This window comes from Pholcus phalangioides, unplaced genomic scaffold (genome assembly GCF_987345545.1).
Source record: "Pholcus phalangioides strain wild (caught in Gottingen) unplaced genomic scaffold, Ppha-v1.0 ptg000018l_1, whole genome shotgun sequence".
Classification (NCBI taxonomy): domain Eukaryota; kingdom Metazoa; phylum Arthropoda; class Arachnida; order Araneae; family Pholcidae; genus Pholcus; species Pholcus phalangioides.
Genome location: NW_028301611.1, coordinates 6,992,312 through 7,004,714, shown reverse-complemented (window position 1 = coordinate 7,004,714; position 12,403 = coordinate 6,992,312). Strand labels below are relative to the sequence as shown.

The 12,403-nt window shown below is 40.2% G+C and overlaps 1 protein-coding gene across 4 annotated transcripts in view; it reads left to right on the top strand.

Annotated features, from left to right (window-relative positions):
- Nucleotides 1-12,403, top strand: part of LOC149071632 (xylosyl- and glucuronyltransferase LARGE1-like) — a 338,538-nt gene that overhangs the window by 283,691 nt on the left and 42,444 nt on the right. For all 4 annotated transcript variants that reach the window (XM_089247670.1, XM_089247671.1, XM_089247668.1 and 1 more), the window contains one exon: nt 5,006-5,111. In XM_089247670.1, coding sequence (XP_089103796.1) covers nt 5,006-5,111 — 106 coding nt within the window. The remainder of the gene's footprint in view (nt 1-5,005; nt 5,112-12,403) is intronic.

Genomic DNA, 12,403 nt, shown 5'->3' with positions numbered 1-12,403 from the left:
ACCGCGCCCCACCTTGCTCTATCACCTTGAAGTTGGTCACATCCGTATACGAATTCACCCTGTATTTTTCACTTCATTAACAAATTAAAGCGGTCGCGAATGAGAATAAAGGACTCGTGTGAATGGCAACATCATTATAATTCGATAATCATTTTTGCATGACCACAGAACCTTTCCAAAGGGGGGGGGGGATTATTTTTAAAGACCCTCTCATAAGCCGGGATGTTCCACCACGCGATCAGTGGTGTAGCCTAAAATGCATTATTTATAACCGGCCATTATTTATTTATTTGCACCATATTATTCCCTGCTCCATCCTCGATTTTTCCGTCCATAAAATCCTGGGGGGGGGGGGGGACGATCACGTGACGCCCGGCGTTGACGCCATGTCTCGTCTCCCCCCCCCCCCGGGAGGAGAATTTCGCCTCGGTATGCAAATTACACTGTGCAAACCCGCTAGAAAATAGCATTTCTCGTCCTATTTATTTAGCGTAATTATAGCAATATAGAGCGGCGGACCGTGGGGAGGGGGGGGGAGGCGCGCTCTCTTGCCTCCTCTTTTAAAGCATCTTGTAATACATGACGTGAAGCTTGTAAATAGCCGGTCTTTAACGCATTTTCCTCCGAAGCCGGCAGAAAACGTTTTAATAAACCGAGAGAGAGAGAGTGTAGACGAGAGAGCGCCAAAGTGGTGGACAGGCGCTCCGCGGGATCATCATTTTATGGAATAACTCCTAATAGTTCTCGGCCACTGCCCCGCAAGTGTTTAATGCCAGTGATTAACTTCTCCACTGGCATATACGCAGTTACGCCGCACAATAACTTATTTTTCCCAGCGTATTTTTATACGGCCCCTACGAAGCCACACCCTGATCATCCGCGTACTTAATTTTCGGTTGTCTTGAATGCGTGTGTGTGTGTGGGGGGGCCCTGACAAAAAAAATCAATTTCCGAGGCTATTAGGACTGGAATGGGGGCGATGGATTGACTCCCCCGGGGCGGGGAGGGGTGCTAAATGTCTATGGATGGGGGGGGGGGTTCTTTTCGGGATAACTAACTGGCTGTGTGCTGTCTGAATGACGGCTTTTGGAGTCTTCATTGTTTCCTATGGGGGTTATCATTATTTGTTATTACCGTTAAACGTTTTCTGGGAGTTATGTACGCGTTTACGCGAATGAATATTTGTTGATTGAATTATGTTGTTGTTGTTGTTGAATATCAATACGCGCCCCCTGGGGACTGGTTGAGATTCGTTCGCTGGGGGGGGGGGGTTTCGGACTCGATCTTCGAAGATTCCGTCAGTGATGCTGTCGGAATATAAGAGACCTGAGGTCTATCTGAACAGTTTATTGCAAGGGTGCTCTCAAAGAGAGTTCGTGCTACGCCCAGGGTCGTAACTGGCGGCAAAATTTAGGAAGCGGTGGTTTTAGGTGGGAACAATGAACGTCATATTACAAATATTTCGAATTAACTTGTGGGGGGCTGGCAAAATATTGTTTTTGCCCCGGTCGGCGAAAATCCTAGTTACGGCCAAGTGTTCGCGTCACTTCATTAGTTTAAAAACGTGTATTGTGACATTTAACCTTTAAGCGGTTTTTAAAATTTTCCTGATCAGCATTAGGGGCCATTCAAGTATTACGTAAGCAGATTTTCGGCCATTTTTGACCACCCCCTCCCCTGTCAGCAAAACACTGACCCCCCCCCTTCCGCCCCACCCGTCAGCATCTTAGAATATTTCATATCTTCAAAAAAGGGTGGTTGATGACGTAAGCAACCTTCAAGCCCCCCCTACCCCATAGTCAGCAAATCCGAAACTCCCTCGATGCTGACGTAATACTTTAATGACCCCTTATAAGTGCCACATTGGAAATGAAAGCGTGTAAAGAACCCGAAATAGTTGAGGGGGTGACCGAAATAAAGCTTATCAAGTTTGACGAGTAGTCTCGGGATTGCCGCTGCCAGGATTTACTTGTCCGAAACAGCACCGCGGATAACTTTAATGATCTGTAAATGTGTTGCTGGTTCCTTAAGAGGGCCGTTCAAGTATTGCGTAAGCAAATTTTCAGCTATTTTTGACCCCCCCCCCCCTCCCCGTCAGCAAAATTTCGTCATCAGCTCTGCCCCTCTGAATCCTAACTCACATTTTCATAGAGGGTGATTGATGACGTAAGCATTATTCAATCCCCCCCCCCCGTCATCAAAAGTCAACAAATCGAAACCCTCCCCCCCATCGATGATGACGTAATACTTGAGAGGCCCCCAAGTGATGTGGAATTGCATCGCGGACCACTTAAGTGCTCACGGAATATGCCGCGGCCTCTTGACTGATGTGGGACCACCCCGCGGTTGTCCTAAGTGCTATGGAGCTGTAACCTGAAAACATGTCGCGAATCACATGGGTGATCTCTAAATATGTTGCGGGTCCCTTACTGTGCCGCGGGTCGCTTGACTGATCTGATCTGGAACTGTGTTATGCTTGTTATGTGTAGTGCCGCCACCTGCCATCAATTTTTCTAACTATGAGTGGAGTGTAATGATTGAATAATCAACTAACAACGTTGTAAAATTGCAATTGAATTGCCCCCCCCCCCCCACGCATAATCGGTTACTTCGTATGCTGGAGTCGTCGACATCCGATTAAGCGGGGGGGGGGCGATTGTTATTGGCATAATTATATGGAAATTAACATGTAACATTGTGTAAATGGTTTCACCCATCCGCCTTTCTTCGCTCCTTATAACTTGTTCCACCGCATCGTCATCATCAGCTCTCAAAAAATATGCAAATGTCAGTGACATCGCGCTGAATAACACGTGCTCTAATCCTCCTGTGTTCGCCGGCTGAGAAGAACGCTGATTGCTTAATTAAAAATAGCTCGTTGTGTCGTGGTTTGCGTCTGGTTATTATGATGACTATAACTCCTCCTGATATTATGTTCCAAGCGGAAACATGTCCTGTTTCTTCGTTCGTGGTTATTACTACTCTGTTCGTTAGCATCTGACTAATGTTCACTGATGATTTACCTTGGAAAGGAAAATGGCTACTCTAATAATATCTTGTAAACATTTTCCTCTCGTTCTTTATTAATTTGTATGTTATTACTCTCCATGCTAACGGATTTTGTGTGTGTGTGTGGGGGGGGGGGGGGTCAGCGATATGATTAATTATGTTCATGTTTTGCTTAGCGTCTTTGCTGAGATGGCTTGACGGTATCGTTTTCCCCATATTTGATGATAACATTGATGTAATGGCCTTGTTTGCTGCGGCCTGGCAGTAGCTTGATTAGTTTATTTGATTTCCGTTGGGGGGGGGGATATAAATCCTTGGTCAGGGCATGGCAGCACAGGCAATGGCCGTTTCGGGCTCAAATTCGTACTCTAATATAAGCCAGGGGTGCTTAACCCGTTCAGCGGCAATCCCGAGATATCTCGTCACACTTGATGTCGTTTAATTTCAGCCACCCCAAAAATACCACGGCTTCTGAAGTTGTTTTTACACTTATATATGTTTTCCGTCTTCCCTCTCCAATCGATCAACTGCCAGTGGGTGGAGTCGGCAACCCCACCCCACCGTCCCCCTTGTTCAAGGTTAGATAAGAGGAGGAGCGAGAAAAAAGACTGTTCCCCCCCCCTCTTTCAGCACTGTGAAGATAATACTCTCAAAAATACAATGCAATACGACTATAAATACAGTCGAATCCCGTTATAACGAACCCACGGACTCGCATCGCGAGGTCCCGTGTTCGAACCCCACCGCAGTGGTGGTCGGCTGACGTTCGTTTTCTGTGGTTCGCAACTGCGAGGTGAGGTGCGAATACAAGCTGATCTCCCCATTAAAAAAAGTCTCGCCGCAGAGAGCAACGGGCCTACAACGGTAAAATCTTCAAGCACTACTTTTAGGGATTTTGCTGTGAAGAACGAAAAAATCGGCAAGATTTATATTTCCGACCGGACGATTTTTTTAATAAGGCTGGAAAATTCGGAAGGTTTCCAGGTAAATCAGAAGCATTGGCACCTATTCAAATAATAAATACTGAAATTTTAGGTAATTTTAAGATAGATCAGATCTAAAAGATTGATATAACAAATTCATTCCATGTAATATTTTTATAAAGCTTATCTTCTATTTTGGGCCTAAGTAGCTCGTAAGTTAGGGTAACTTTTTCCCCACATCAAATGGACGGCTTTTATGTAAAAGGGACCAAGCGACATTTTTAACATTTTTGAGACGAGCACAAAAAGTTAGGAAGACCTCTCTAGGGTTCTCCAAAAGGGCCATGATGCTCTATAAAATGAACCCCGAAATATATAATGTTCCCATTTCCTCTCGTCGGATTATTAGGGTTGGCCAATTGATGATGAGAGTTCATAACTGTATAAAAATATGCGCACTATAATTATAATTTACTGCTCCTACCCAGAAGGCTTAAGTTCCGTTGTTTTGTGCTAGCCGTTGTCAAAGGAAGTCTTGTCCGAACCAATCGGTGTATGACGCTGACCTGGGCATTCTCTCAGATTTTTCAATGCCGGTGTTGGCAAATAAGTGAGAGTCACGATTCGACTGGTTCGGACTGAGAATGAATGAACGTCAGAACTAACTCTGCCGCCGGATTTATCCCGTTGTCGAGATCCTTTGCAGCCCAGTTTCGTAGCAGAGTCTTGAACAGACGGGATTGGATTGTAGGAAGGGTGTTCGAATGCTTTCAGCCAAACCCCCCCCCCCTCCTCTTTGAGAAAATTCTGCGTATGCCTATAAGTACATGTTCTTTGCCCACCCCCCCCCCCCCCCCGGAAAAAGTTGAAATGTAACATCAGCATGTGCATTACGCAATGCAAAATTATTACCATGCTCGAGTTTCGGGAAAGCGTGCTGTGGATTTCTCTGCCGCTCTCGTCTCTTTTCCACGTCCAATAGGATTGTTATTGAATTCGTTCATGTAGAAATTTCAGATTTAAAAAAAAAAACCGTAGTTTGAAAAATGTTTATGTTCTTGGCTCTATTTCAGACATGGGTACGGATAACCTGTTGGGCTTCACGAGAAGAGAAGCCAAACTGGCAGAAAGGGTGCGAGAAGTCGAAGAACAGAATCAGCTGCTCCGTCGACAACTCAGGTGAGTTAATCACACGACGCTTGCATGCACTGTGTTATCGATTGTGCGACGGGTTTTATCAATCAGCATGTGTCCGCCTGGGATGGTTACCATACGTATAGGTGGTTGAACGGGTCATGATACAGAATCTCTACTCGGGAAATAGTTTTTCAAAGTACTAACCAATATATCCAAAAAGGTATCCATTCCGTTCATCTAAATAGCCGTGATTCGAATCGGCTCAAAAGTGCCCGTGAGCCTTCCATTTCAAATCGATACCTGCCCATCAATATATCGAGACGTAGGCTACGCTTTGTCTATTGGACATTAAGGGCTGTCACGTGCGACCCCTGGGGTTGATTTTTTCAAAAATAGCTTTGAAATATATCTTCATTCAATTGCAAATCAAATGAAAAAATTGCGTGTCAATCGGTTGGTTTGTTCTTTCGGAAATAAAAGAAAGAATGAGAGAGAGATCTATAATCGGGTGGCTCGAGCTTACCTGACGCCCGGGTGCGAAGCCTCATATGCCGCCTCTGTAGGTGACCCTGGTGGGAGGCCGGCAGTGCTTCAGTGTCAAGGGGACCTCTGAAAGACCAGACGCGCCTCCACGTTAATATTCGTGAGAACCTCTAACGTATTGGAGACGCGCCGGAGACCGTTTATTGAGTAAAAGAAAATCTGACTGCAAGAGCCATACAGAATGGACACAACCGTGGAAGACAATACTGTCCCATCACGAGTCCAAGATTCTTGGATAGATATATGTGAGAAAAGGAAAGGTGACAGAGCAGCGCGTCCGCTTTCGAGGGAGCTTGGTGTCCAGACCTAGGCTCCCACCCGGGCCGTCTGCGCCGGGGAGCATCTCTGCTGGCCGTCTGCCAGAGAGTGATGGCTCCCATCTAGCCGTTGCTGTCAAGGGGACCTCTAGATAAACCTGATTTATTTTCAGAGGAAGCTGCACACCATTGTTTGCCGTGCAAAATGTGCGTGACCATACGTCCCACTTTTGAAGCAGGTTTTTTTCTGCTTTTAAATTTGGAATTATTTTACCGTTCTTTGCTCTACATGTACTGATTCGTCCACATAGAAATAAGACTCCCATAAATAATGCCAGATAACAGGTAATTGTATCGAAGTGGTTGATTACGTATAATTGTTCCGAGATTACACTGTAAAAGTGCTTTTATAAAACGTGCTATTTATAATAGCACGTTTACAAAATTTACAAAACTTTTATAATGTAATTCCGAACTAAGGCCGATATTAAACTATAAAAGTTTGATGAAATTTCTTTTATAAAACTTGAAAATGGAGCCAGTGGCCCCATTAGTTGAATTTTCTCGGATGTAACCGATATGCTTATTGATTAGATTTTTCAAGTTTTATAAAAGACCTTTTGTAAAACTTTTAAAAGTGTAATCCCGTCCTTAGAGAAACATTGGCAGCTTTTGATAGGTTGAGAAATGCTGCAGTAGATCTGTCTCTATGTTCCGCGACGATGGCACAGGCAGACTTACTGAATTAATTTCAATTGAATGAAATAATATTCAATTTTTGTAATATGTATTAAGCTGGGATTACAATATAAAAGTTTGATAAAAGTACTTTTATAAAACTTCCAAAATGTCACCAATAAGGTTATTGGTTACATTCTAGAAAATGCAACCAATAATCTTATTAGTAGCATTTTTAAAGTTTCATATAAAAGGACTTTTATAGTGTAATCCCGGCCTTAGTAGTACCTCATGGGTTCCCACTTAAAATTAACCCTCCTTACTTATGGTAACCATATCTCATCCAGAAAAATGCGGGATGTCCCCTTCCCCTTCAAATGCAGGCCGCCAAAATGTCTTTTGGCGAAGTTCTCTACTCACATTCGCGTAAGCAAAGAAATTTCAAATTTCTAATCAAATCCGAACCGCGTACCGTCGCTGAAAAAAATACGGGACGTATTGTTATCGTACGTGTTGACAGGTTAAGATAGGTTCTCCCTTCCACTTCGGCCTCCTCCCCCCCCCCCCCCCCATTACGGCTCTTGATCCAATTTTCTCACGTATCAGACGTGTTGCTTCCCGTTTATAATCGATCATTCATAGTTCGCTCGTTGACAAACAAAAAGAGGGGGTGTACTTAGTACCTGTCTGCATTCCAGCCATTTCTTAAAGGAAAAAAAGACTGAAAAGTTTTAGCGGTAAGCGATATTTAAGTGATAATCGATAGTACTAACATGTTGGTGGAAATTTTTTTTAATTTGTTTACAACAGTGTTGTTTTTTTTTAAACGGCTGATAATCCAGACACTATGCTAATATCGTTCTTCGACGACATTTTCCTTTTTTTTCTTCTGTCCTTGGTTCAAAGAGAGAAAAAAAAAACCGTTGTTAGCTTGATTGGAATTTGTATCAAGAGTGATTGCGATACGATTAGGAGAAGAAAAAAAGAGATATCGTTAAGATATTTTTTTTTGCTTGTTTTTGTAGAGAAATATCGTTTGCAATGTGTTTACTCGAGGATAGAAACCTATTATTGTTTTGGCTAAACTGTATGTACATAAACATTTTACTATGGAACTGGGGTATTATTTGGGTGACCATACGTCCCGTATTTCCCGGGACAGTCCCGGTATTTTTTGTTCTTCTGGCCGTCCCGACTTTTTTGGCAAAAAAAAGTGTCCCGGTTTCTCACGTTTTTTACGCGAAGCCTACTTGGATTTTTATTCTTTATTGAAGTCATATATTAAGTCATAATATTAATCTCCCACGTTTGTCTTGGTGAACGTTTTTTTTTTTTTTTCCGTGGAATTCATTTTAATACACTGCAATTCGCAATAATGCTGCCTTTCCCGTAATTTCGCCAATATTTGGCTACTTTGTTTAGTTTTGGCGTCCTTTTTGGCGATAATTGGCTACGTCCCGTATTCGGAATCCAAATTTCCCGTATTTCTGTCTAGGAAATATGGTCAGCCTGATTATTATAGGATATTGGAATTGGGCTACTCCTTTTCCAATATATATTTTGAGCTCTGAGAATAATAATGGAGCTCACACAGGAACATCGAGTGCGTTGGAATGCGCATATGTCTGATTATCAAAAACAAATTGATACTGTTACCTGACGCCAATATTTATACACATTTGATTACAACTGAAACCGGTATTTGATGTTGGTGTAATACCGTGGTGACCATACGTCCCGTATTTCCCGGGACAGTTCCGGTGCATTGTTTTTTCGACTTTTTTGCAAAAATGTCCTGGTTTTTCAAGTATTTTCGACAAAGCCAATTTGAATTTCATTCTTCAAATCAACGATTAAAATTGTTTTTCAGACTCTGAAATTACATTACGACTACAAACAAGAATATTAATCTAAGAAATTTGTCTTTTTCTTTTTTTTTAATTCACTGAAACTTGTAGTGGCGCTTCATTTCCACGATTGGCGACTTTTCTGTGATTTTAGCATGAGGTGGATACATCGCTTACTTTTGGTATCATTTTTGACGATGTCCCGTATTTTCTCGTATTTCGAAGCTTAACCCTATCGACGGCTCAGGGTCGAACACAAAACCTCTTCAAAAAAAGCTACTTATTTTCACGAAATCTTTTCAAAATGACCACAGGGTCACGTGATTCTAGAATGCTTTCCCCCCAATATGTGACAATGGGTAATTGGCATGCATGATAAGCCGTCAAGAGGGGGCTGAACCGAAGTGACAGGCTGGTAACGCCCGGTGATTGACCCTTTCTTCCCAGAAATGTACTTTCTCCTTTCATTCTCCAAAGTTTTTCTATTTTCCGAACTAAATAAAAAACACATAAAGGCTGGATATACGCAAAATTTTGAACGAAATTATTGTAGCGTGTTTATAGATGCTCAGCATTCTATGGTAAATAACTCTACCAATATAGATTAGCTTTAACAGGCAATAAAATTTACATGCTTTCGCTTGTGAAATATTGATATGATTAACTTAGTAACGGAATGTCAGAACGTACTAAGAAGAAATTACTAACCCATCCACTAGGTATTTAAAAATGTCCCAATATGTTCAAGTTGAACACTCTAAGTATTCTGAATCTCGAGAAGCATTCTATATATATGCCCCTTAATATTTTAATTGTATTTTTTAAATTTGCAAGTGTTGCAGTATGTTCTCGCGATTTTGAGGTTCACCTAAAATGTAAATTTTTTTTGAAAATCGCAAAGCTTTTTCGTAAATAATGTGCGTTGATTAAATCAGTGTTGTTGGAATTACTACTATTCGAGGCAAGGCATTGTAACAACTGATATTTATCAGTTGATACAAATCTATTCGAGCAAAACTACAGCTACTTCCCAACCTTGGAACATCATTAAATAATTAATTTATCAAAACTTTCGGGTATAAAACTGCTTCTCAATGCTTTACTCACATTCTTTTTGAATATTCATTTATTTTTTTCATGATATCTTATGATCGTGGAGTTAATTTCAATAATGAGCGTAGGTTTAGTGAGATTGAATACGCATATTAGATATACAGTCATTTGCATCGGATTATAATGAAAGAATTCTCTCTGAAATATATAAATTTGGTGCATTAAATCATGTTACAAAAAAAAAAAATACATGAAAACAAGTAACATACTGAGAAAATGTTTAAATACGCAAATACTAGAAGTAAATAAAGTCTCTGGAATTCAAAACGGGAAAGAAAGTTGTAACTAGAGCCCGGATTAGACGCTAAAACATGCACTAAAAATAAAGTTTAATCTGCATTTTTAAAAATGTCGAAATATACCATGAAATAAAAACATCCGATCTTTTTCAAAAAATTAGAACACCCTAGAAATTTACGAGAGCAGTTCATAAAGAGCTCAAGTTGGAAAGCTCAAATTAAGGGTATGGTTGTAATTTACATTTTCATCTTTCCACCTATGTGACTTGCTGCAGCAATTAAGTAATAGCTTAGAAAGAGTCAAAATCACGATAGAAAATGCAATTTCTTTCTCCATACCATACGTCTTCAACTTCTGGAATCAAAAGGTAGAGAGCCTAACGTTCACACCTCTATCCAGAGATGTCTTCTAATCCATTGGCCTCTATTTTTTGTTTCCTCTGAAGACTTCGTTTGAAGATGAAAAACGCAGATAGTATCAAGAATTCGTCAATGTGTATCAAACCTCATCGATATTTCGATGGTTTCGTGATATCTGATGATTGTACCTGATACTAGTCTTATCAAGAGATTGCGGACTCGAGCTAAAATAAATAAATTAATAAAAACTGATCAATTGCAAACCGCTATCGGGGAGCCGATAGCGAAGATGGGATTTATAGCTGAGGCCCGATTCGGGTCTGTGCCGGACACTCATAAATTGAATGTCTTGATGCATAAAATCCATGGCCAAGACCAAAGATGGCCACAGCACAATGTATTCGTACGATATCAGCACGCGTCCCCCCCCCCCCCCAGTCCTAGCAAATACATTCGTAATTTTCTGCGTTTTTCAGAAATTTTCCGTTTTTCTACCCGTATTGCGAACATTGAATGCTTGTAGGTTTGCATACATAACGAGGAAAGACATGAAACTCTTATTCGATCAAGTTGATGTAAATTTGCATGAAAAAATTCATGTAATACAGTAATAGGTTTTAAGACAAATGTTCTAATTTTCTCAAACAGCATTCGGAGTGTTCCAATTTTTTGAAACAAAGAGGAAAAAATTAATTTGGTATTTTACGACGCGTTTAATCTACTTTATGCAAATTTTTTGACACCGATATGCTCAAGATATGAATGCTCATATGATACGATCATGATAGAAAAGGAAAATGCAAATTAAACTGTACTGCTACAACCTTGAACTGCGCTTTCCAACTTGAATATTTCATGAACTGCTCTCGTAAATTTCTGGGTGTTCTAATTTTTTTGGAAAGGATGTATATATGCGAAAAATTGAAACCATCGTTGAATATTCCCGAATTATGGCATCAAAAATGAAAAAAAAATGCACGCAAAATTGAAAAAAAAATTATATATGCATTTGAAAGAGATAAAAAATGAATTGGAATGTTCCAACAAATCAAAAAAAGAAGCAAAAATACTCATATTATAATGCCGAAATATGCATAAAATATAAAAATATGTGCCTTAAAAATGCGTTAATATGCCTGCCCTAAAGGCTCAGAATATGTAGGGGGGGGGGAGTATTGAAAAATATACGTATAATTAAAATATATATATATATTTATTTATTTATTTATATATATATGTATTTAAAGTGGGGAAATTTCCCTGAGAGGAAATACACCCAGGAAAAAAAGAAATATCGTCCATTTCGGAATTCAGAAATAAGTCAGAAATGAAAAATATGCTAAAAAAAAGAAAACGCATTTATAGTGCAAAAATATGCATTTAAAAATTTCCAGAAATATGCCTCAAAATGAACAATAGTCAATGTTGGAATACTTTATTTAAAAAAAAATTGAGTTATCTGATTATATCGAGCGAAAAACTGAATGAGGGGAAGTCATTCTACTCGAGAATCGAGTAATAGTTTGGTATTTTTTATTTTTGTGAAAAATGGCATGGAATCCAAGGAAATGACTGAATTCGAATTCAAAAAGTAGCAGATCACATGGGCGGAGATACGGGGAGGTGGCATGAGGTGCACTGCGCCCCCCCCCTTCCCCACCAACGTCAAAGGTTAAGTCGACTAGTCTAATGTATATGTGTATAGATATCATCATCACCTTGCTCCCACAGCAATACTGGCCGTGCCCCCCAGACTTCCAAGTTTATCACCGCCTAAGGCGGATAATCTTATCACAAGAGAGATTTCTGCACCTTTTCCAGGAAGTTTACATTCCTCAACTTTTTTTGGGGATCGCGAATCTTTACAAAGAAAACTATTAGTAACATCACAATAAAGGAGAAAAAACAGGACATTCCATCTTTGCATCAACCATTTTGACAAAAAAAAAAGGGTTTGCCAACTTGCCTCGGCATTTATTTGATACAATACAGGTTCCTTTTCTGAGAAAAAACGTTCACTAGTTCTCTCTCTCTCTCTCTCTCTCTTTCATTTTCGATTTATTTTTGTTGCACCATGGTCATTTTGTGCACACTTATCTGTTGTACCTACTGTGGGTACTAGAAGAATAGCCAGTTTTAAGAAGTCCGATAAAACAGCTGTTGTATTGGCACACAATAGACAATTGAAAGTGCAACAGAGATGAGATTTTTTTTAACTCAAGCACCTGTTATTTTGTTGTATTTACAAGTCTGGATTTACTGGTTCGCAAGTAAAATGACATGCATTCTGTATAAGA